The 26,529-nt window shown below is 41.9% G+C and overlaps 1 protein-coding gene across 1 annotated transcript in view; it reads left to right on the top strand.

Annotated features, from left to right (window-relative positions):
* LOC104991392 (myosin-IIIb-like) overlaps positions 1–26,529 on the top strand; it is a 146,363-nt gene that overhangs the window by 11,238 nt on the left and 108,596 nt on the right. The window contains exons 4-5 of the mRNA XM_010843844.1: positions 5,157–5,258; positions 15,748–15,847. Coding sequence (XP_010842146.1) covers positions 5,157–5,258; positions 15,748–15,847 — 202 coding nt within the window. The remainder of the gene's footprint in view (positions 1–5,156; positions 5,259–15,747; positions 15,848–26,529) is intronic.

Consider the following 26,529-nt stretch of genomic DNA (forward strand, 5'->3'; position numbering starts at 1 on the left):
TTTGGTAAATTTTTTAAAGTCAGATTTATTGAGGTATAATTTACATATAGTGAAACTCAGTTTGATAAAATTGGATGATCACATATAGTCAGGTAACCCCCAACACAATCAAGAAAAAGACATTTCCAAAGAGTTCATTCATGCCCTTGCTGTTGTCCATCCCTTCCGCACCCCCAGCTTCTGGTGACCATACTGGTTTTCCTGTCCCTGTCATTTTATGTTTTCTAAAACACCATGTAAGTAAAGCATATAGTATGTAGATATTTGGCTCTGATTTCTTTCACTTAGCCTCACGCTTTGGAGAGTTGTCAGTGTTGCTCCATTATCAGCAGTTTGTTCTTTTTCATTGCTGAGCAGAATCCTGGTCTGCGGATGTGCCACAATTATGTCCATTTACCAGCTGAAGGACATTTGTTTCCAGTTCCTGTGATGATGAATAAAGCTACTATAAACATTCAGAGCTTTGTTTAAGCTTTGTTTAAGAAAAATTTAGAGCAAAGTAAATAACTTTGTTTTATAAGAAGACAGAATGATACTGGAGGTAGGAGTTGCTTCTTTCTTGACTAACCAATAGAAATACTTATTTTTACAACATCTTATACTTTTTGCACAGCAGTTTTAAAATTCATACATTCACACAAAGGACTTCCAATTTCCTTATTTCTATAATATCATAGTAACGCTGAGAAGGAGGTTAGAGATTTTACCTCATTTTACAGATTGTGGCTAAGAAACCTCCCTGCAATTCAGACTGCATAACTCCTGATCTCCTGCCCTTCCCTCAAAATGTATTTTGAACATCCTGTCATTCAGAACACTCTGCTGGATGCTTTTTGAGTGCTCACATAAACTACATAAAAATACTGATTTTTTTCCTTCAAAAGATGGAAAGACAGTTGGATGCTCTACATCATATATCATCAGGGAAATAAAATTAAGACATCAACGAGATACCACTGTTCACATATTAGAATAGCCAAAATCTGGAACACAAACAGCACCAAATGCTGGTGAGAATGTGGAGCAATACGAACTCTCACTGCTGGTGAGAATGCAAAATGATGCGGTTACTTTGGAAGAGAATGTGGCAATTTTTTATAAAACTAAACATACTATGTAATCCAGTAGTCATTCTCCTTAGTATTTACCCAAAGGAGCTGAAAATGTATGTCCACACAAAAACCTGTACAGGAATGTTTGTTTAAGACAACTTTATAATTACCAGTCTTGGAAGCAAAAAAGATGTCCTTCTGTAGGTAAATGGATAAGCCATGACACGTCCACACAATGGAATAGTCTTCAGTGCTAAAAAGAAGTGAGCTATCAAGCCACTAAAGACATGAAGCTGGAGAAGGAAATGCAAACCCACTCCAGTACTCTTGCCTGGAGAATTCCATGGACAGAGGAGCCTGGTGGGCTACACCCCGTGGGGTCACGAAGAGCCAGACACGACCGAGTGACTAACACACAAGGACATGAAGGAATCTCAAATGCATTTTACTAAGTGAAAGAAGCCAATCTGAAAAGAATACACACTATGTGATCCCAACTATATGACATTCTGGAGAAGGCAAAATTATGGAGACAGTAAAAAGATCAATAGTTGTCAAGGGGTGAGGGGCTGTGAGGAAGGACAAATAGGTAAAACACAGAGGATTTTTAGGGCCATTGACAACACTCTGTGTGGCGCCATAATGATGGATATGTGTCATTATAAAGTCCAAACTCATAAAATTTATAGCATCAAGAGCGAACTGTAATGTAAACTATGGATCTGGGGTAAGTATGATGTGTCAGTGTGGGTTCATCAGTTATAACAAATGTACAGTTGATGAGGGATGTTGATAACTGGGGAGTCTGAGTATGTGTGGGGGCAAAGGGTATATGGGACATCTCTGTACCTTCCCCTCATTTTGCTGTGAACCTAAAATTGCTCTAAAAATATAGATTTTAACAAGGGAGGGGGACAGTCTCAGATGAAACCTGGCCTACTACAGGCTTGAAAAGAGGACTAAGCCAGGTCCAACTAACACAGTCACAAGGAGAGAATGATCTGTGACGCGTCCCTGCCTCAATACTTTTTGGAAGCAAGCAGGGCATAAATTATAAGAAGTGAATCCAACCTAAGGCTGCTGGGAGTCAGGAAACAGGAGAGCTACTGTCCCTAGATGCCTGAAGGGAAGAGGAATTCCTCAGTGATGCTCCAGGACAGGCAGGAAGCTCATCTCCAGGGGAGAGGAAGGCCTCCCTCCTTAGCCTCCAAGTTAGAGAAAGTGGTTACCAGACGAGACTTTCTTTGAACTCTGTCAAAGTTTGATTAATTTGAAATTAAGTAGTGAAGAATCAGAGTGGAAAATGCTCATAGGCCTAAAATTACTAGATTTGTTTTGTGTGGTAGAGGCGGAGGCCAGGCTTTGTGATACAGCTGTAGGGGGGAAAAAATTGTGTCAATGAGATTCTGCCCTTTAAGAAAAGAATTCGACTTTGGGCTGCTTTTGGTGGCATTTGCTTGTTGGACCTCCCACAAGTTGGCCTCTTTAAATTCCAGTAAAACGACTACTGACCAGCTGTAACTCCAGCCAGAAACCACACGGGCTTCTCGTTCCACTGGCCAGCAGCAGTGAGGAGGGGAAGCCTGGGTCTCTGCACCTCGTCTGTGAGCACCCTCTGTGCCAGGTCCATGGTGAGGAAGGCTCAGCAGGCGAAGATCACCAGCCAGGAGACCTACCCAGACAGTGTCCCTGCTGGAAGCAGTGCCTGGGTCTGTCCTCTAGGTGGGTCATCAAACACCAGGCAACGCCAGAGCCGCCACCTGCAGCAGCTGAGCTGTGGGACTCTAAAAGGCCCAGGCACGTGAATGAAATAAAGTCTGAATTTTTTATTTCCATTACTAAGACAGTGAGGGTTAATGATTTTTTAATGTTTAAATAAATGGGCTACACCCTGTAATATTTAGGAATTCAGACTTCAGGGCAAAACCGCATGAGTTTGAATTCTGACTCTGCCAGCCTCCAGCTGTGTGTGATTTTCTTGGGAAAACCGTTTAAGCTCCCTGTGCCTCTCCTTAGTTGCAAAATGGGAATGATAGTGGTCTCTATCTTTGAGAGTTCCTGTAGGAGTAAATGAATTAATTTTTGTAAAGAGCTTAGGACAATAGGCAGCCATTCCCTTCTCCAGGGGATCTTCCCAACCCAGGGACTGAACCCAGGTCTCCCACATAGCAGGAGGATTCTTTACCATCTGAACCACCAGGGAAGCCCAAGAATACTGGAGTGGGTAGCCTATCCCTTCTCCAGGGGATCTTCCAGACCCAGGGATTGAACCCAGGTCTCCCCCGAGAGAGAGTGTATCCTAACATGGCCTTAACATGTCCTGTGTCTTAACATGGCCATCTTATAAGAATACTGATGATTGGGTTTAAGACCCGCCTTAATCCAACAGGACCTTATTTTAAACCAATTATATATGTATACACCCTATTTCCAAAGAAAGTTACATTCTGAGGTGCAGGGTAAACATCTCTTTGTATGCTCAGTCTCTGTGTCAGAATGCAAGCTCCATGAGGACAGGGACTCTGTGTGCCTGTTTAAATGTGGTCCAAGGCAGCCTGCATTACTTATCACAGAATACTTATGGGCTGCCTGCAAGGAATGGAGAGACATGGTGCCACCAGGAGGGCCATGCTTGAGGGAGGGGAGCCATCCAGGAGGAGGGAGAGAGACAGGATAGAAAGAAACACATCTGAGGAAATAAAAAAGGAGAAAGTCCCAAATATTCTAGTATGATATGTCTAGAAGCAGTTTTGGCAGAATTAGAAACAGCCTGAGTTAGGAAGCAGTGCAAGATGAAAGCAAACAGCTTGTGGATCACAGGCCAGGGAGGAAGGAGACAGGACAGAGTTAGGGTTGAAACCTCAGGGAGGAGCCTGCTGTGGAGAGGAGGGCCCCCTGGCAGGACAGTTGCTTCTAAAGCCAAGGGGTCTATTTGGAAAGAACCTGGCTTCTCTAGATACCTGAGGTGGTCTGAGATGTAGGAACATTTTCAACCCATTGTGACCTTGTGGGTCATGGAGCATGGAAGAAGACCTGGGACAGCCAGGAACATCCCTGCAGCACTTTCTCACCCAAGCCATTAGTGGTCTTGGTAGAGAAGTCTTTAGATGTTTATCACTGTGAAGTAAGCTAGTTCAGTTCAGTTCAGTTGCTCAGTTGTGTCCGACTCTTTGCGACCGCATGAACTACAGCATACCAGGCCTCCCTGTCCATCACCAACTCCCAGAGTTCACCCAAACTCATGTCCATTGAGTCAGTGATGCCATCCAACCATCTCATCCTCTGTCATCCCCTTCTCCTCCTACCCTAACCCTCCATCTTTCCCAGCATCAGGGTCTTTTCAAATGAGCCAGCTCTTCGCATCAGGTGGCCACAGTGTTGGAGTTTCAGCTTCAACATCAGTCCTTCTAATGAACACCCAGGACTGATCTCTTTTAGGACTCATCTCCTTTAGGATGGACTGGTTGGATCTCCTTGCAGTAAGTTAACTGTAGTTACTGAAGTATGCTAACTGGACTATGAAAAACTGCACTGGTGATGTTCCGCCACTAAAGATAGCGTGTAGTCTGTCTTTTCCATGACAGCATAATTGACCATGGACCCACAAAGGTCAGTGAACAGGACTGAAAGACAAAAGGAATAGAGAGAGGCCTGCCCCAGGGTAGACATGTGGAGAGACAGAGGAGGCCTCATCCCTCTTTTTCTCTTCAGGTGGCACCGCTGAAAGGTAATGGGAATGCTGTCCAGCTGTCACATCTGGAACCCCCACCTGCTGCACTCATGACCTCGGTCACCCAACTCCCTATTTGACCAATGCAATCAATGAGACAGGTTACCCAACCTCCCCCATGTCACCAAGCTGGTAGAGAGTCCGGCCAGGAGAGTTACTAAGTCTCCTGTTCCCTATACTGGTGCCCTTTCACAACCACCCTGTATTAACTCTTCAAAATAAGCTCCAAATCCATGGCTGAGATTCATCACCTCAGAGCCTCAAACCATAAGAAAAATGTGGATGTCCCTAGTCATGCTGTATCCTCCACTTTGGTAATTCATCCAGGTGGAGGGCATAACCTTGAAAAGATGCTGTTTTGTTTCATTCCACAGGGTGCCCTTCAGACCAAAGCAGTGATCCACAGCCCACCATCACAGGGGGTCGCAGTGGAACTGCACAGGGTCAATTCTCCAGCGAGCCTGGTGACCACAAAGGTGAGGTCATTAGAAGTTTGCGATGGGAGTCCTTTATTTATGGACTCTTCAGAGAAGATTCCAGAGCTGGAAATGATCACCTGATGTGATCCCTCTGTCTGGCACTCTTTTTTTTTTCTACAGGTGACAGCTGATTAGGTTCAGGGGCAGTCTTGCAGGGGAGCCCCTTATCTCTGGTGCTCAACACCTCTGCAGCTGTCTGGGTGCCCAGTTACCTGTTCACTGGGGAAGATGGGCCAGTGGCAGCTCTCGCCAACTGCCTCCCTTCAGTTCATCTTCTTGGAGCAGACACTGACATGTTTCTATCTTATTTACCTTAAGACCTTTTGAAAGTTTAGCTTCTCAGGACTATCTTTCTATGATCCTGACACTGATACATTGAGCACATCCATAGGGGGAAGGAACACTGTGGACAAGAAGTTAAAACTTGAGTATCTAGTCTAAGCCTTCCATTAATTACCATCATTGTATAATGAGAGAATTGGACTAGATCAATGGTTTTCAAACATTTAAAAGATATTAGAATCCTCCATTTTTTTTCAGTTTGAAGGTCCCTGAACTTCTGCTTGAAGAAGCAGCTATGATTTTAAAAATACGACCTTTAATGCTGATGCTCACATGTATGAAATGTGAGGCTGAGTTGCCCTGAATCTCACCATAGAGCTTGGACGTACAGTGTAACTCCAGGCCCAGCAGTGAGGTCCAGGTGCTTCCTGCTTCTTTGGAATCTGCAACCCAGCCTAGGTTTCAAGAAAATGCACAACTGAAGCCTCACCTCAGGGCAAGGAGGTTAGGGAGAGGGAAAAAAGAGAAGAGGGGGAGCCCCAGGAGCAGCAGTATTTCTTGAACTTGAGGTGGCTTGGAGGTGAGACAGGGAGACACTTCAGTTTCAAAAGAAGGCTGTCTAGATGTTACAGACCTACAGTCTAGATCCGTTCTCCCTAGCAGATGTCAGAAACAGGAGGTCTTCCTGTTGTAATCAACACACAGGTATGGTTTGTTTGGCCAGACCAACTTTTTTTTTTTTTTTAACAGAAAACATTGAACCCAAATGTTTTCAAATTGTGTGTGCATCTTCTGGTTCTCCACAAACCTCATTTGTTGCCTGAGTGACCCCAAAGGCATTTTTACAACACCTGCTATGTTGTTTTCTTTTTTTTTTTTCTCCTGATGATCAAATGCTCTTTCATTTTATTTCAATGTTTTTATGTTATGGCTTTGTGAGTAGTGCTGCTATGAACATTCAGTTCAGTTCAGTTCAGTTCAGTTGCTCAGTCGTGTCCTACTCTTTGCAACCCCATGAATCACAGTACACCAGGCCTCCCTGTCCATCACCGACCCCCAGAGTTCACCCAAACTCATGTCCATCGAGTCGGTGATGCCATCCAACCATCTCATCCTCTGTCATCCCCTTCTCCTCCCACCTTCAATCTTTCCCAGCATCAGGGTCTTTTCAAATGAGTCAGTTCTTCACATCAGGTGGCCAAAGTATTGGAGTTTCAGCTTCAACATCAGTCCTTCCAGTGAATACTCAGGACTAATCTCCTTTAGGATGGACTGGTTGGCTCTCCTTGCAGTCCAAGGGACTCTCAAGAGTCTTCTCCAACACCACAGTTCAAAAGCATCAATTCTTCGGCGCTCAGGTTTCTTCACAGTCCAACTCTCACATCCATACATGACCACTGGAAAAACCATAGCCTTGACTAGACAGACCCTTGTTGGCAAAGTAATATCTCTGCTTTTTAATATGCTATCTAGGTTGGTCATAACTTTCCTTCCAAGAAGTATAAGCGTCTTTTAATTTCATGGCTGCAATCACCATCTTCAGTGATTTTGGAGCCCAAAAAAAACAAAGTCTGACACTGTTTCCACTGTTTCCCCATCTATTTCCCATGAAGTGATAGGACAAGATACCATGATCCTAGTTTTCTGAATGTTGAGCTTTAAGCCAACTTTTTCAAAAACTTTAAAAGTTGAGGTATAATTGACCTACAACATTATATTTGTGTCGGGTGTACAACATTTCTGATTTAAGTTTATCTCTTCGACTCAAATCCTTGTCGCTGCTCTTCTGACAAAGCTGCAGGACAGAGGAGCAGACTTCGTCTAATCTTTAATAAGAATATTCTGTACCTTTCTATTTGGCTTTTAAACTTCAAATAACTCTCAGAAATCAATATTTTGATGACTGAAGTGCAAGTGAATAAGAAGCAGGAATGAGTTTTCCCTTTAATTACATGATCAGAAATTCTATGGGTTTTTATTGGAAGCCTGGGCAGAGTAACTGGGGGCGTTTGCTAAGTGTCAGACAAAGGCGTCACTGCCTCCCCTCTCCCTGGCAGTGGACACAGCACCTTCATAAGGAGAGCCCAAACCAAATGGGGTTAATGGTCGTCCTCGCTTTGCTTGTGCTTCTTTCTCTCTGAATTGCTATTAAACTGCTATCTCTCATTTTCATACTGAGGATCTCAAAATAGATGCAGACAGCAACAATGTCAACCTCCTATGTGGACAAGACCATCTGTGCTTTGGTCAGGGAGTGGTAGCCCTTGGTGCTGCTGAATTGGGCCAGAGAACAAGATTAAAAATGATTTCTGTTGATTTTCCTTCTTAACAAGGAAATAGATATTTTTGTCCCTAAAGTGGGCTTCTCTTTTTTTCTTTTCATATCATTTCTCACTTTTATATTGCTTCTCATGGTATTACAAGTGAGCTTGGGTCAAACAATGTTTAATATCTCCAGGAGGGGGAAGCCTGCCTGGTCCTCTAACCAGAGGAGTTGATCAATCAAGAGAAGGCAGGGAAGGGAGGAGAGGGGATCAGTTCGTGAAATTCTAAAAGGCTGCAGCCATTTTTCTTGATTTCTGCTTCCCACTTCTTTTAATATTGTTGTTTCATGGTTTGGTCATAATGTGTGTTTGCATGTGAGTGTATGTATATAATAATAAAAATGTAATAATGTTCCATATAAAATTTTCTTTTTATCCTTTTGGTGTTTATAGCAATAATAATAACAACAGATGGTCTTATCTACCACCGATAGTGAAAAAAAATCACATTACTGCTACACAAGAGATAAATATGCCTAAGGAACCAAACAAATAATATAAAATCAGAGCATTCTCTTCACAGAATAGACAAAACAAAAACAATTGATTTCCATATGTCTTTTATTTTTTTTTAATTTAAATTTATTTATTTTAATTGGAGGCTAATTACTTTACAATATTGTATTGGTTTTGCTATACATCAACATGAATCTGCCACGGGTGTACACGTGTTCCCAATCCTGAACCCGCCTCCCACCTTCCTCCCCATCCCATCGCTCTGGATCATCCCAGTGCACCAGCCCCAAGCATCGTGTATCCTGCATCGAACCTGGACTGGCGATTCATTTCTCATATGATATTATACATGTTTCAATGCCATTCTCCCAAATCATCCCACCCTCTCCCTCTCCCACAGAGTCTAAAAGAGTATTCTATACATCTGTGTCTGTTTTTCTCTCTCACATACAGGGTTATCGTTACCATCTTTCTAAATTCCATATATATGTGTTAGTATACTGTATTGGTGTTTTTCTTTCTGGCTTACTTCACTCTGTATAATAGGCTCCAGTTTCATCCACTTCATTAGAACTGATTCAAATGTATTCTTTTTAATGGCTGAGTAATACTCCATTGTGTAATATATACCACAGCTTTCTTATCCATTCATCTGCTGATGGACATCTAGGTTGCTTCCATGTCCTGGCTATTATAAACAGTGCTGCGATGAACACTGGGGTACACGTGTCTCTTTCAATTCTAGTTTCCTCAGTGTGTATGCCCAGCAGTGGGATTGCTGGGTCATAAGGCAGTTCTATTTCCAGTTTTTTAAAGAATCTCCACACTGTTCTCCATAGTGGCTGTACTAGTTTGCATTACCATCAACAGTGTAAGAGGGTTCCCTTTTCTCCACACCCTCTCCAGCATTTATTGCTTGTAGACTTTTGGATCGCAGCCATTCTGACTGGTGTGAAATGGCGTGAAATGAACCTTTGTGGTTTTAATTTGCATTTCTCTGATAATGAGTGATGTTGAGCATCTTTTCATGTGTTTGTTAGCCATCTGTATGTCTTCTTTGGAGAAATGTCTATTTAGTTCTTTGGCCCATTTTTTGATTGGGTCATTTATTTTTCTGGAATTGAGCTGCAGGAGTTGCTTATATATTTTTGAGATTAGTTGTTTGTCAGTTGCTTCATTTGCTATTATTTTCTCCCATTCTGAAGGCTGTCTTTTCACTTTGCTTGTAGTTTCTTTTGTTGTGCAGAAGCTTTTAATTTTAATTAGGTCCCATTTGTTTATTTTTGCTTTTATTTCCAATATTCTGGGAGGTGGGTCATAGAGGATCCTGCTGTGATTTATGTTGGAGAGTGTTTTGCCTATGTTCTCCTCTAAGGGAGTTTTATAGTTTCTGGTCTTAGGTTTAGATCTTTAGTCCATTTTGAGTTTATTTTTGTGTATGGTGTTAGAAAGTGTTCTAGTTTCATTCTTTTACAAGTGATCGACCAATTTTCCCAGTACCACTTGTTAAAGAGATTGTCTTTTCTCCATTGTATATTCTTGCCTCCTTTGTCAAAGATAAGGTGTCCATAGGTGCGTGGGTTTATCTCTGGGCTTTCTATTTGTTCCATTGATCTATATTTCTGTCTTTGTGCCAGTACCATACTGTCTTGATGATTGTGGCTTTGTAGTAGAGCCTGAAGTCAGGCAGGTTGATTTCTCCAGTTCCATTCTTCTTCCTCAAGATTACTTTGGCTATTCAAGGTTTTTTGTATTTCCATACAAATTGTGAAATCATTTGTTCTAGCTCTGTGAGAAATACCATTGGTAGCTTGATAGGGATTGCATTGAATCTATAGATTGCTTTGGGTAGTATACTCATTTTCACTATATTGATTCTTCCGATCCATGAACATGGTATATTTCTCCATCTATTAGTGTCCTCTTTGATTTCTTTCATTAGTGTTCTATAGTTTTCTATAGACAGGTCTTTTGTTTCTTCAGGTAGATGTATTCCTAAGTATTTTATTCTTTTTATTGCAATGGTGAATGGAATTGTTTCCTTAATTTCTCTATTTTCTCATTATTAGTGTATAGGAATGCAAGGGATTTCTGTGTGTTGATTTTATATCCTGAAACTTTACTATATTCATTGATTAGCTCTAGTTATTTTCTGGTGAAGTCTTTAGGGTTTTCTATGTAGAGGATCATGTCATCTGCAAACAGTTTTTACTTCTTCTTTTCCAATTTGGATTCCTCTTATTTCTTTTTCTGCTCTGATTGCTGTGGCCAAAACTCCCAGAACTATGTTGAATAGTAGTGGTGAAATTGGGCACCCTTGTCTTGTTCCTGACTTTAGGGGAAATGCTTTCAATTTTTCACCATTGAGGATAATGTTTGCTGTGGGTTTGTCATATATAGCTTTTATTATGTTGAGGTATGTTCTTTCTATTCCTGCTTTCTGGAGAGTTTTTATCATAAATGGATGTTGAATTTTGTCAAAGGCTTTCTCTGCATCTATTGAGATAATCATATGGCTTTTATTTTTCTATTTGTTAATGTGGTGAATTACATTGATTGATTTGTGGATACTGAAGAATCCTTGCATCCCTGGGATAAAGCCCACTTGGTCACGGTGTATGATCTTTTTAATGTGTTGTTGGATTCTGATTGCTAGAATCTTGTTAAGGATTTTTGCATCTATGTTCATCAGTGATATTGGCCTGTAGTTTTCTTTTTTTGTGGCATCTTTGTCAGGTTTTGGTATTAAGGTGATGGTGGCCTCATAGAATGAATTTGGAAGTTTACCTTCCTCTGCAATTTTCTGGAAGAGTTTAAGTAGGATAGGTGTTAGCTCTTCTCTAAATTTTTGGTAGAAATCAGCTGTGAAGCCGTCTACCTGGCCTTTTGCTTGCTTGAAGATTTCTGATTACAGTTTCAATTTCCGTGCTTGTGGTGGGTCTGTTAAGATTTTCTATTTCTTCCTCGTTCAGTTTTGGAAAGTTGTACTTTTCCAAGAATTTGTCCATTTCTTCCACGTTGTCCATTTTATTGGCATATAATTGCTGATAGTAGTCTCTTATGATCCTTTGTATTTCTGTATTGTCTGTTGTGATCTCTCCATTTTCATTTCTAATTTTATTGATTTGATTTTTCTCCCTTTGTTTCTTGATGAGTCTGGCTAATGGTTTGTCAATTTTATTTATCCTTTCAAAGAACCAGCTTTTGGCTTTGTTGATTTTTGCTATGGTCTCTTTTGTTTCTTTTGCATTTATTTCTGCTCTAATTTTTAAGATTTCTTTCCTTCTACTAACCCTGGGGTTCTTCATTTCTTCCTTTTCTAGTTGCTTTCGGTGTAGAATTAGGTTACTTATTTGACTTTTTTCTTGTTTCTTGAGGTATGCCTGTATTGCTATGAACTTTCCCCTTAGCACTGCTTTTACAGTGTCCCACAGATTTTGGGTTGTTGTGTTTTCATTTTCATTCGTTTCTATGCATATTTTTATTTCTTTTTTGATTTCTTCTGTGATTTGTTGGTTATTCAGCAGCGTGTTGTTCAGCCTCCATATGTTGGAATTTTTAATAGTTTTTCTCCTGTAATTGAGATCTAATCTTACTGCATTATGGTCAGAAAAGATGCTTGGAATGATTTCAATTTTTTTGAATTTACCAAGGCTAGATTTATGGCCCAGGATGTGATCTATCCTGGAGAAGGTTCCATGTGTGCTTGAGAAAAAGGTGAAATTCATTGTTTTGGGGTGAAATGTCCTATAGATATCAATTAGGTCTAACTGGTCTATTGTATCATTTAAAGTTTGTGTTTATTTGTTAATTTTCTGTTTAGTTGATCTATCCATAGGTGTGAGTGGGGTATTAAAGTCTCCCACTATTATTGTGTTATTGTTAATTTCCCCTTTCATACTTGTTAGCATTGGTCTTACATATTGCAGTGATCCTATGTTGGGTACATATATATTTATAATTGTTATATCTTCTTGGATTGATCCTTTGATCATTATGTAGTGTCCTTCTTTGTCTCTTTTCACAGTCTTTGTTTTATAGTCTATTTTATCTGATATGAGTATTGCTACTCCTGCTTTCTTTTGGTCTCTATTTGCATGCAATATCTTTTTCCACCTCTTCACTTTCAGTGTGTATGTGTCCCTTGTTTTAAGGTGGGTCTCTTGTAGACAACATATATAGGGGTCTTGTTTTTGTATCCATTCAGCCAGTCTTTGTCTTTTGGTTGGGGCATTCGACCCATTTACATTTAAGGTAATTATTGATAAGTATGATCCCGTTGCCATTTACTTTATTGTTTCGGGTCCAGGTTTATACACTTTTTGTGTTTCCTGTCTAGAGAATATCCTTTAGCATTTGTTGGAGAGCTGGTTTGGTGGTGCTGAATTCTCTCAGCTTTTGCTTGTCTGAGAAGCTTTTGATTTCTCCTTCATATTTGAATGAGATCCTTGCTTGGTACAGTAATCTGGGCTGTAGGTTATTTTCTTTCATCACTTTAAGTATGTCTTGCCATTCCCTCCTGGTCTGAAGAGTTTCTATTGAAAGATCAGCTGCTATCCTTATGGGAGTCCCCTTGTGTGTTATTTGTTGTTTTTCCCTTGCTGCTTTTAATATTTGTTCTTTGTGTTTGATCTTTGTTAATTTGATTAATATGTGTCTTGGGGTGTTTTGCCTTGGATTTATCCTGTTTGGGACTCTGGGTTTCTTGGACTTGGGTGATTATTTCCTTCCCCATTTTAGGGAAGTTTTCAACTATTATCTCCTCAAATATTTTCTCATGGTCTTTCTGTTTGTCTTCTTCTTCTGGGACTCCTATGATTCAAATGTTCAGGCGTTTAACATTGTCCTGGAGGTCTCTGAGATTGTCCTCATTTCTTTTAATTCATTTTTCTTTTTTCCCCTCTGAATCATTTATTTCTATCATTCTATCTTCTACTTCACTAATCCTATCTTCTGCCTCTGTTATTCTACTATTTGTTGCCTCCAGAGTGTTTTTGATCTCATTTATTGCATTATTCATTATATATTGACTCTTTTTTATTTCTTCTAGGTCAATGTTAAACCTTTCTTGCATCTTCTCAATCCTTGTCTCCAGGCTATTTATCTGTGATTCCATTTTTATTTCAAGATTTTGGATCATTTTCACTATCATTATTTGGAATTCTTTATCAGGTAGATTCCCTATCTCTTCCTCTTTTGTTTGGTTTGCTGGGCATTTATCCTGTTCCTTTACCTGCTGGGTATTCCTCTGTCTCTTCATCTTGTTTATATTGCTGTGTTTGGGGTGGCCTTTCTATATTCTGGCGGTTTGTGGAGTTCTCTTTATTGTGGAGTTTCCTTGCTGTGGGTGGGGTTGTATCGGTGGCTTGTTAAGGTTTCTTGGTTAGGGAAGCTTGTGTCGGTGTTCTGGTGGGTGGAGCTGGATTTCTTCTCTCTGGAGTGCAATGATGTGTCCAGTAATGAGTTATGAGATGTCAATGGTTTTGGAGTAACTTTGGGCAGCCTGTATATTGAAGCTCAGGGCTGTGTTCCTGTGTTGCTGGAGAATTTGCGTGGTATGTCTTGCTCTGGAACTTGTTGGCCCTTGGGTGGTGCTTGGTTTCAGTGTAGGTATGGAGGCATTTGATGACCTCCTATCGATTAATGTTCCATGGAGTCAGGAGTTCTCTGATGTTCTCAGGATTTGGACTTAAGCCTCCTGCTTCTGGTATTCAGTCTTATTTTTACAGTAGTCTCAAGACTTCTCCTTCTATACAGCACCATTGATAAAACATCTCTTTTCGAAGACAATGGGCTGCTTTTCTGGGTGCCTGATGTCCTCTGCTGGCATTCAGAAGTTGTTTTGTGGAATTTACTCAGCGTTTAAATGTTCTTTTGATGAATTTGTGGGGGAGAAAGTGGTCTCCCCATCCTATTCCTCTGCCATCTTAGGACCGCCTCCCCCATATTTCTTTTAATGCACTCCATTTTTATCATGTTATATTTTCCATCATTATAACAGAAACCTTCACTATTGTATGCACCTTCCACACTATGTCACAATTGAAAAATGTGTAGATTATCTTCATTGGTTGTATTTTGGTTTGGCTCTTTCTAGATGATCTAAAATAAGGAGAGTAAATAGGTACAGAGTCTCCTTCTGACCCTAATGGATTGGTGGTAATGATGTGTAACTATGGTTCTCAACCCTGGCCACACCTTAAAATTATCTAGGGAGCTTTTTAAAAATGATGCCAACCCCACAACAGACCAGTATCAGAATCTCTGGGAGTTGGGTTCAGGCATATTTAAAATCTTACTGGGTGATTCTAATGTACAGTCAAGATTAAGAATTGTTGATCTGGAGCAGTGTCTTCCAGACCTCAACATCAATCCTGATTACCTCAAGAGCTTGTTAAAAACACAGATTGCCAGCCTCCACCCCCAGACTTTCTGATTCATTTAGGTCAGGGTGAGGCCCAAGAATTTTATTTTCTAGCAAGTTTTTAGGTGATGTTGACATTTTCTGTGATGTGTTTTTGATTAGCTGTGATAATGTGGGGCCAACACCTTGAGAACCACTGACATGAAACATTGTGTTAGAAAGGAACTTGAAGCTGAATGAAAGTTCAAGAGAAGAAGGCAATGGTTAGTTAGTCACAGCTGCCCTGGTCATAAAAGGAGGAATTGTACTTGTCACTCTCACTCTTGAGAAACTCTTCAGTGAGCTGTCTTCAATCACAGTACAGAACTGAGTTCCTCCTGAAATGAATCACTAGTTGTAGTAATCCTACCCACATTGTCTCAGACGGTAGAGAATCTGCCTGCAGTGCAGGAGACTTGGGTTTAGTCCCTGGGTTGGGAAGATCCCCTGGAGAAGGGAATGGATACCCACTCCAGTATTCTTGCCTGGAGAATCCCATGGACAGAGGAGCCTGGCAGGCTACAGTCCATAGCGTTGCAAAGGATCAGACATGGCTGAGTGACTAACACTTTCACTTGCTTACACACATTGTGAAGGTATTTCTTGACCACCATCCTCACCCACAGGCAGCTCTGCCCAGCCCAGCCAGGACTGGAAGCTGGACTCCTAAGACTGTCCAGCACCACACCACTCCAGCTCATGTGTTCTGCTCACCAACTTCCTCACCTTGGGGCCTCCAACCTGTCTACTCTTTATATCTATTGTCATAGACAGGTGGCTTGTTTTCCTACAAGATGAGTTATTTTATCCAGTTTGTCAGCTGGGACTGAGGACAAAGCAAGCCTGTCATCATGGAAGAAGTCACTTTTGATGATGTGTCCTAGACAAAGGTTACAGAAAGTCAGGGAGTAGCATGACAGGCAGCAAGGTGCTGCAGAGAGAATAGATGGCTACTGAAATCAAACCCTGCCTACCTCTGAATTTATCCTCAGTCTCTAAGCACTTGTTTGTTTTCTCTTAGTTCTGAGGGGCTCTGGCAATCATAAAAGCAGCCCACAAGCAGAATCCAGCAATGGCCATGCAGAGGCTTCAAGCACCTCTCCTGTCACTGAGAAAAATTGGTGAGTCTTATCTGTAAGATTTTATTCCAACAGACAATGAAGCAAAAGTATTTCTTACTCTGTGTTATTTTGGTGAGTTGGAGAGAGTGGAGCCAAAAAGTGTTGCCCACCAGATTCCCCCATGTCAGAAGTTCATTAGTCTGTGGGCAAAAGTCTTTGATCTACAGGGCAATCTGGTTACAACCTTCTTGTGGGTTCTCCTCGTAGTGAAACCTGTATTTGGCCTCAGTAGGTTAAAACAGTGATTCTCAACTGGGGGCACTTTTGCCCCCTCCCGCTCTCCTTCTGAGGACATGTGTGGTTGTCACAACTCTTCACAGGGGGTTTGTGTGAAAGATGTCTAGTGGATCGAGGCCAGGGATGCTGTTGCCCAGTCTACAGTGCGCAAGACAGCTCCCGCCCACCAAAGAACTGACTAGCCTAAAAGGACAAAAAACTGTGGGCTTAAGCTAATGCAAAAAGGGTATATCATTTTCATTAAAAGTTTACTCCAGGATTTTGAGGAAGTAAGCAGGCCATTAGAAAATTCATTGCATCTTTTTGGAAAAAGAGGTGGTCTTAATTTGTAACTTCTAAAAATAATTCTTAATTTTTTGAGACATCTTATTTGAAACTTGACAAATTAAATCCTCAGTACTTCTCTAGCAGTCTCAAATTGCTTGAGCTGCTTTTAAAGTAATTTGTGGTTGTCTCTCAGTAACCACAGGGAATGGTTCCAGGAGCCCCCACAGATACCAAACTTTGCTGTTGCTCAAGTCCTTTACATACAGAATGTTGTGGTACAGTTTGCCCTCCACATCCATGGGTTTCACAACCACAAATTCAACCAACCTTGGATTTGCACAAAACCCATAGAAATGGAGGGCAGATTGTACTTAATAGTCAGAATAGCTCATATAAGGGTACTTGATGAAATATTGTAGGCCTAGTATCTCATATTAGAGATGCTCTCATATTTTGAACAAAGTTCAAAATTTCTTTCAGCAGAAAGACCAGTGAACTTGGCAGGTGGAAGACTTGGGTTCTGATCCTAAAGCTAGCATTTTCCAGCCCTGTGATCTTGGGCAAGTCAATGAATATAGTTTGGGAAATGGCTCCAGCCCCAGCCTGACTCCCATCAACCTCCACTGATGACCAGCTTTACTCAGAATATCAGGGCTGTGCTGTGAGCAATGCCCACTTCCCTTCCCTCTACCTTAGAACTGCTCCTTCTATTCAGCTGTCCATTCTTCCTTTGCTCACCCAGGTGAGCTCTCCCCGGCTCACCTCTGTGATGTTCCTGCTCTCCAGGTCCTGCCACCATCAGGCAGACAAGGCTTGGCTTTCACATCTTTCTCCCTCTGCTGCCTCTTCCCCATTTGCTGATTCCTCTTCCATCTAACAAAAGTCTTCCCTGGGCCCTGTCCCTCCCTCTTCTTACTTTTATACCTCAGACTTCCTCAGACTGACTTCCAGCTTGGTTGCCTCGTTCCCTCACCAACCCCTGCCTCTCTAAACCCGAAATCATCTGTGCCCTCACCACATCCCTCAAACAGTCTTGGGAAGCTTAGCTCCCAGCTAAGAGAGCCTTGTATTCATCAGTTTGTGCAACACTTGGTGCCATGGACCATGGTTTCTATGAATTGTGCTCGTCCATGGTTTCGGCAGCACCATGGTCTTCAGCTTCTTTCTCCCAGATGTCCTCCATCTTTATCCTGCTCCTCTTCCACACACCTTGAAATACAGACAGTTCTCCAAGTCCTTGACTCTCTTCTTTCTTCACTTCTCCCTGGGTGATAGCCTCTCTCACTAGTGTATTCTGGTACCAACTCTCAGCTGAGACAGCATGATTCTCAGGTCTCTGTTCTGAGCTCCACCCTACTACACCCACCTCCTGCTGCCCGTAGATTTCCTGATCTATACACCAGAGCCTCAACAGAAAAGCCCACTAAAGGACCTCCACCAGCTCACCAGACCTCGCCACTTCCATGAGTGCTACACACATTCTCCTGTGACCTGGTCTTCAAACCTGGTGCTCATTTTTGATCCCTACCTCTCACTTAACCCCACTTCCAATCACTTGTTTAGCATCCTTCCCTAGCCCAGACCTACCATTATCTGTTTCTCTCCACTCTCTCCTCTGTATATATCAGCTTTCATTTCTAACACCTTATCAATTGTCTTAAAGCATATTCTGACTTCTCAAAGAACTTTAGTGGCTTCCTATTTCAGACCAAAAGAGGTTCAGACTCCTCAGTCTGCTTTTGCAAGCCTCTCTCTATCTCACTCCAGTTTGTCTTCTAGACTCAGCTCCTGCGTGACCCTTTATGCACCCTCTGGCTTCCTGGAGTCAGACTTCATATTGTTCCTACAAGTGCATCTCCTTCTGTTCTGTCTGCCCTCTCCTTTCAGTTCAGCTCTTACCTATTTCATCAAGATACAACATCATATCTCTCTTCTCTACAGAGTCCTTAATTCTCTTTAACACTCCTTGAACCATCATGGTCCATTTATGACTGTACTACTCAAAGGGCTGGTTCATAAGAAAATGAGGTTGTGTCCTAATGTACATCAAGCTACTGTTTCTTCAAGGAAGTCTTGCTCCCCCTCCCCCATGTATAGTCTCAGCCAAACGAAACAAGATACTTGGTAACTAATTGAACTGATTTGTATTCTGACACAAACTCTTTATGACATTGTGAGTGATAACATTGACAGACTGGGTCCTCGGACCACTTTGGTATATTACTCTCTGTGGCTCCCCATGTTTTGTCTGGTGTTGTGGTTGACCATGTGCCAGCAGTTCAGCTTCTCAAGGGCAAGGGCCAAATTTTCCTTCTTGTTTCTAGTACATGCAATGGGTCTCAATAAATTTGTCAGGCTGACTTCCAAGACCACTCCTCAGAACTCATATTTTTATGAAAGGAATGTTCTCCCTCAATCTTTAAGTGGTGGTGGCAACAACAGGATTCAGAATAATTCGTCAGATAGTGTTTCAGGTCATCTGTGCCCTAGGGAAGGTGGGAGCCCATCTTTCTCTCTGTATTTGATGTTTACCTCAATGCCCTGTGGATCAACCCAGGGACTGAAAGGAAGGAAGTCTTGAGGCAGTCAGGTGGGGCATAATGAGGAGAGAGCTGGGTCATGCCAGTGGTGACTCTCCCAGCAGCAAGTAACAAAACTCAGCAGATTCAAGGACCCCTCAGGGTAACAGGTCTGAAATCAGAAGTTCCAGTGCTTGGCTGGCCACTCAGATATGTTGACACAGACTCCTTCCATTACTTTGCCGCTCTATCCCAGCACATCAGAACTTAGAAGCACAAGTTAGCTGAAGCAGCATGCTAAGGATCCCTTGTTCACATGGCATTGTCCAAAGAAGGAAGGAAGAGATGGATGGAGAAGGCCTATCGTCAGGAGTCTCTCCCTGTTGGTCATGAGGGAGACCTTTCCTAGAAGTCCCCAGGACACTCCTCTCACATCTTATCAGATGAAATTTACAGAGGTGGCTCTGCAGGGGAGAGGAGTCCAGTGAGGGAAGCTGGAAAGGTGAGCATTTTCAGCTTCTGCAGAAGAAAGTAAGCAAAGGTGAGCATTTTCAGCTTCTGCAGAAGAAAGTAAGCAAAGAATAAAGGGGTTAGAGAAGCAACCCATAAAGTGTTCTAGAAGAATCCTAAAGAGGTAGCGACAGAACAGATACGTACAGGGAATGATGGAGGGAAGGCAAAATCAGAAGGAAGAGTTTATAAGGAAGACCCAGACATAACAAGAAACACTGTGAGACTAGAATGACAAGGACATGTTGAGGACATTGTCCTGACTCACCCAACATTTATGGCAGTGGCGAGTCTTCCTCACAGTTATCTCACAGAATGCACACACCAGTCTTTTGCATGATGTTCTCTATGAGTCAGATGAATACAGGGATGGCTACTCAATCAGCTCTCAAATGCTGGACTGGAGGCCACTACTGGGTTGGAGGCATCAGATTTACCTGCTCCTGCCCCAGTCGGCTAGCATGGGGTTCCCTCACTGTCACAGAGAATAAATGGCAGGTCTAGGGTTTGAGTCTGGATTTTCTGTCTCTAACAATAATAGTAACAACTAATATTTGATATTCATTAACAACTTCCTCAGAGAAGGCAATGGCACCCCACTCCAGTACTCTTGCCTGGAAAATCCCATGGACAGAGGAGCCTGGTAGGCTGCAATCCATGGGGTCTCTAGGAGTTGGACACGACTAAGCGACTTCACTTTCACTTTTCACTTTCATGCATTGGAGAAAGAAATGGCAACCCCTCCAGTGTTCTTGCCTGGAGAATCCCGGGGATGGGGGAGCCTGGTGGGTTGCCGTCTATGGGGTCACACAGAGTCGGACATGACTGAAGTGACTTAGCAGCAACAACTTCCTAGGCACTGTGTTAAGGATTTCGCATGAATGATTCTTTTTAATCCTCATATTAATCCTGTGGGAGAGGCGCATATTATAGAAATTCTGACATTTAGAGAGTACAAGGGACTTGCTGTTGATGTTACCTTGTCAGCAAAGTGACAGAGTCAAGATTTGAACTCAGCTCTAACTCCAGAGCCCATGTTTTTAGCCAGTACATTCTGCTGCCTCTCCCAGCTCCAAATGCCTAGCCCAGGGTTTTTTGTATTTTTTTTTTAATTCTATATTCTCTATTTGTCATTGCAACAAATCTTGAATCACAACCAGCTAAGGAGTAAATTCTGATGGGCAACAAACTCTCAGCCTGTGATTGGTGGAGAAAATTCCAGGTCTCAACCTTGGGAGAAAGCTTCTGGCCTCATGGGAAAGGTGTTCCCATGGGTACGTGGTCGGGCGGGGCTCACTTGGCTGGGGAGAAAGAAACCTCATGTTGCAAGTCCAAGTCAGTGGTTGGCCCGGTGCTCCTCTGTTCCACTTCCTGTGTAAGCCTGTAACTGTGTACAGTGAATGACAGAATGGAAGTAGTCTTTTATGCCATGGGGCTTTGTTCCCATGATGGTAATCCTCCATTTTAATGCTGATAAGTACAATAGCGAGGATTATGCCCCTTAATTTAATTTGGCCTGCGTATGGCAAAGCTCTCACAAGGCTTTTATTTGACATTCTTTAGCACAGCTAGCCTGTTGTTGTGTAAAAAGAAGCCCCTATGAGGGAGGCAGCAGATTGACCATGCTGGTGCAGATGTTTTTACCCAGCAGCTTGTAACACACCCCCAGAGAAGCTGCTTCGTTGTTGGCCACTTCAGGCTCAAGAGAGACTGAAACTTCATGACTCAGACAGCCCGAGGGGAGCTGGCACTTTGCAAGAGGGGAAAATGGACTCATATTTCTCCCGTTTGTCATCCTTACGGCCCGGGGCTTGAAGCCAATTGGGCTGACCTCAGAATTGATGAGCCAGAGCAACAGCCTTCCCATCAGGGCTGACTGTGGGCCAGATTTTCCTGTGGGCTGTGAAGTACAGATTGCCACATATCTTGACAGACTGTGTGGGGGGTCCTTGTAGAAATATGTGGCAGTGCTAAGAAGATTCAACAAAACAAAACTTTTCTTTCCATGTCAGTATCTGGAGGAGGTCCCCTTTCCCACCTTTCCTCTCCCACCCTTCAATTCCCATGCTAATTTTCCTTCCACTTTCATTTCACTCACGCAGGGGGCTAGTGCACATTTCCTGCCCCTGTGGCCAAGTTATTGCACTAACATATTAAGAGACACCCCCACCTCCCCATGACACCAGGGGAGAAATATCAGCAGGTGTGAGAGGAGCTAGGGGTGGTGGCCTTCTTTTATGACATGCTTATGATGCTGTGGGTTACCTTCTTCCAGTAGAAAATCAAGTAACAGACCTGGGATTGAATCTTAGTTTAGCTACAGTAGGTCCCCTGCATACAAACGAGTTCCATTCTGAGAGCACATTCATAAGTCAAATTTGTTCATTAAGTCAAACACGGTTTGACAGGGAGGGCTTCCCTGGTGGGTCAGCGATAAAGAATCTGCGTACCAGAGCAGGGGATACAGGTTTGATCCCTGGGATGGAAAGATCCCCTGGAGTAGGAAATGGCAACCCACTTCAGTATTCTTACCAGGAAAATTCCAAGGACAGAGGAGCCTGGCGAGCTGCAATCCATGGGGTCACAAAGAATTGGACACAACTGAGCATACACACACATGCCCCACTGACACAATCAAGTAGATAGGTCTGTCCTGTAATAAGTTTATAATACTTTTCATGCACTCTGATCAAGTGGGACTTATCCCAGGGATGCAAGGATTCTTCAATGTACACAGTCAATCAATATGATAAACCACATTCAGTTCAGTTCAGTTCAGTTCAGTTGCTCAGTTGTGTCCGACTCTCTGTGACCCCATGGACTGCAGCACACGAGGCCTCCCTGTCCATCACCAACTCCCATAGTTTACTCAAACTCATGTCCATTGAGTTGGTGATACCATCCAACTATCTCATCCTCTATTGTCCCCTTCCCCTATACCACATTAACAAATTGAAAAGTAAAAACCACATGATTGTCTCAACAGATTCAGAAAAAGCTTTTGACAAAATCCAACACCCATTTATGAACAACAACAACGACAAAAAAAACCGCTCCAGAAACTGGGCTTAGAGGGAGACCAGTCCTGGGTGTTCACTGGAAGGACTGATGTTGAAGCTGAAACTCCAATACTTTGGGCACCTGATGCAGACAGCTGACTCATTTGAAAAAACCCTGATGCTGGAAAAGATTGAGGGCAGGAGGAGAAGGGGACGACAGAGGATGAGATGGTTGGATGGCATCACCGACTCAATGGACATGAGTTTGAGTGAACTTCGGGAGTTGGTGATGGACAGGGAGGCCTGGCGTGCTGCGGTTCATGGGGTCGCAAAGAGTCAGACACGACTGAGCAACTGAACTGACTGACTGACTACCTCAACATAATAGGGATCGTATATGGCAAACCTATAGCTAACATCATACTCAATGGTGAAAAGCTGAAAGCATTTTCTCTAAGATCAGGAACTAGACAAGGATGTCCACTCTTGCCACTTTTATTCAACATAGTTTTAGACATGTTAGACTCAAGAGAAGGCAATGGCACCCCACTCCAGTACTCCTGCCTGGAAAATCCCATGGACAGAGGAGCCTGGTAGGCTGCAATCCATGGGGTCACTGAGGGTCGGACATGACTGAGCGACTTCACTTTTACTTTTTACTCTCATGCATTGGAGAAGGAAATGGCAACCCACTCCAGTGTTCTTGCCTGGAGAATCCCAGGGACGGGGGAGCCTGGTGGGCTGCCGTCTATGGGGTCACACAGAGTCGGACATGACTGAAGTGACTTAGCAGCAGCAGCAGACTCAACATAGTTTTAGAAATCTTAGTCACAGCTATTAGAGTAGAAAAAGAAATAAAAGAATCCAAATTGGAAAACAAGTAAAACTGTTATTGTTTGCAGAGGACATGATACTATACATATAATGATGCTACCAGAAAACTACTAGAGCTCTTCTATATATTTGGTAAAAAATGTAGGATACAAAATTGATACACAGAAATCTCTTGTATTTCTATACACTAACAATGAAAGATCAGAAAGAGAGGTTAAGGAAACAATCCCATTTAACATCACATTAAAAAGAATAAAATACCTGTGAATAAACTTACCTAAGGAAATGGCAAGCCACTCCAGTGTTCTTGCCTGGAGAATCCCAGGGACGGGGGAGCCTGGTGGGCTGCCGTCTCTGGGGTCGCACAGAGTCGGACACGACTGAAGCAACTTAGCAGCAGCAGTAGCAGCAAGGAGGCAAAGGACCTGTACTCAGAAAACTATGATACTGATGACAGAAATCAAAGATAAAACAAGCAGATGGAGAGACTTGCCATGTTCTTGGACAGAAGGAATCAACATTGTCAAAATGACTATACCATCTAAAACAATCTACAATTCAGTGTAATACCTATCAAATTACCAATGGCATTTTTCATAGAACTAGAACAAAAATTTTTACAACTTGTATGGAAAAACGAAAGACTCCAAATAATCGAAGCAATCTTGATTACTACAAAGCTACAGTAATCGAGACAGTATGGTACTGGCACAAAAACAGAAATACAGATCAACAGAACAGGATAGAGAGCCCAGAGATAAACCCACATAGCTATGGCCACCTAGTGCACAACAGAGGGGACAAAACAAAACAAAACACAATCTTTTCAAGAAGTGATGCTGGGAAAACTGAACAGCTACATGTAAAAGAATGGAATTAGAATACTCCCCAACATCATACACAAAAATAAACTCAAAATGGATTAAAGTCCTAAATCTAAGGCTGGATACTATGACAAAACTCTTACAGGAAAATCTAAACAGAACTCTTATGGACATAAATTGAAGCAAGATACTTTTCAATCCACTGCCTAGAGTAATGAAAATAAAAACAAAAATAAACAAATGGGACCTAATTAAACTTAAAAGCTTTTGTACAGCTAAAGAAACCATAATAAAACAAGACAACCCTTGGAATGGGAGAAAATATTTGCAAACAAAGCAACTGACAAGGGATTAATCTCCAAATATACAAATGGCTCATGCAGCTCAATATCAAAAAAACAAACAATCCGATCAAAAAATGGGCCAAAGATCTCAATAGACATTTCTCCAAAGAAGATAGACAAATGGCCAAAAACACAGAAAAAGATGCTCAACATCACTAAGTATTAGAGAAATTAAAATCAAAACTACAAGATATGACCTCACACCAGTCAGAATGGCCATAATCAAAAAAATCTACAAGCAGTAAGTTCTGGAGAGGGTGTGGCAAAAAGGAAGCCCGCCTACACTGTTGGTGGACATATAAATTGGTATAGCCAGTATGGAGAACAGTATAGAGGTTCCTTTAAAAACTAAAAAGAGCTACCATATGATCCAGCAACTCTACTCCTGGACATGTATCTGGAGAAAACCACAATTCAAAAGGATGCATTCAGCCTGATATTCACTGCAGCACTATTTATAATAGCCAGGCCATGGAAGCAACCTAAATGTCCATCAACACAGAAATGGATAAAGAAAATGTGGTACATATATACAATGAAATATTACTCAGCCAAAAAGGAATGAAATAAGACATGGATGGACCTAGAGATTGTCATACAGAAGTAAGTTAAAAGGAGAAAGACAAATAATTGTGTAATATCACTTATATATGGAATCTAGAAAAATGGTATAGATGACCTTATTTGTAAAGCATAAACAGAGTCACAGATGTAGAAAACAAACATCATTAGCAAGGGGGAAGAGAGTGGGATAAATTGGGATTGACATACATACACTACTGTATATAAAATATGTAACTGATGAGATGGAGAAGGCAATGGCACCCCACTCCAGTACTCCTGCCTGGAAAATCCCATGGACGGAGGAGCCTGGTAGGCTGCAGTCCATGGGGTCTCTAGGAGTCGGACATGACTGAGCGACTTCACTTTCACTTTTCACTTTCATGCATTGGAGAAGGAAATGGCAACCCACTCCAGTGTTCTTGCCTGGAGAGTCCCAGGGACGGGGGAGCCTGGTGGGCTGCCGTCTATGGGGTCACACAGAGTCGGACACGACTGAAGTGACTTAGCAGCAGCAGCAGCAACTGATGAGAACCTACTATATATCACAGGGAACTCTACTCAATGCTCTTTGGTGACCTAGATGGGAAGGGAATCTAAGAAAAAGTGGATATATGTGTATGTATAACTAAATCACTTTGCTGTACAGCAGAAACTAACACAACATTGTAAAGCAACTATACTCCAATATCAATTAATAAAAAATTAAAAATAAGTTATCTGAGATTAGATCTATACAAGATTAGATGTAATCTATACAAAGGCATTAGCACAGTTCTAGACATAATAAATGCCTGATAAAAGATGATGGCAAGCTATTGTTGATCATGGTGATAGAAGTAGTAGCAATAATAGTAGTAATAGTAGTATGTAAAAGTTTCCTGCAAAGCTACCATTATATGAAAAGTTAAGACCTCTGGTTTAGCTCTAGCGCTGTGATCTAAAATAAGCACTGAGGATTCCAGTACTTTAGAAAAATGCTCACTCTCAGCTTGACACTGAGAGCCAAATTTTCTTTTCTGTGTTCCTGGTTCTTACCTCAGGAATAAATCTGAGGTTGATTTTGGGCCCAAGACTCACCCTTGTCAATATAGCTAGGTTTCACTGGCAACACCCTCAAATGATAACTTTCAGAGTTTCCGTGATTGTTAGCGCCTTCTTAGAGTTTCTAGATGTTTAAAATAGTAATTGATCACGTGTATTTTCAAAACCTTTTTGAAGCCAGAAACCTTATCACAGGCTGCAAGGATCTTCAAGAAAAAGTCTGTTTTGAATTATATTTTTCCTTGTGGATTTGCTTATGGCTGTACATAAATATTTATCGGAACTGTTTCAGCAAACCTTAAATCATCAGTGATCCTTATGCAAAGAACTCTTTCAGAAGGACTGTGGATGTCCAGGATGTCAGTAATCAGAGTTCTGTTTATAGGATCAGATTCTCAGGGCCAAAAACCTTTTAAAATATTTGGAATTGTTTGATGGTTTTCAAAATCTTTTGTTTTCCTATTTCTGTGTAGTTTTTCATGCTGTTCCTTCTGAATAGAATTCCCTTGCCAGTTCTTTCTTTACCTGTTGGTATTTAACCAT

This window comes from Bison bison, unplaced genomic scaffold (assembly GCF_000754665.1).
Source record: "Bison bison bison isolate TAMUID 2011002044 unplaced genomic scaffold, Bison_UMD1.0 scf7180017864190, whole genome shotgun sequence".
Lineage (NCBI taxonomy): Eukaryota > Metazoa > Chordata > Mammalia > Artiodactyla > Bovidae > Bison > Bison bison.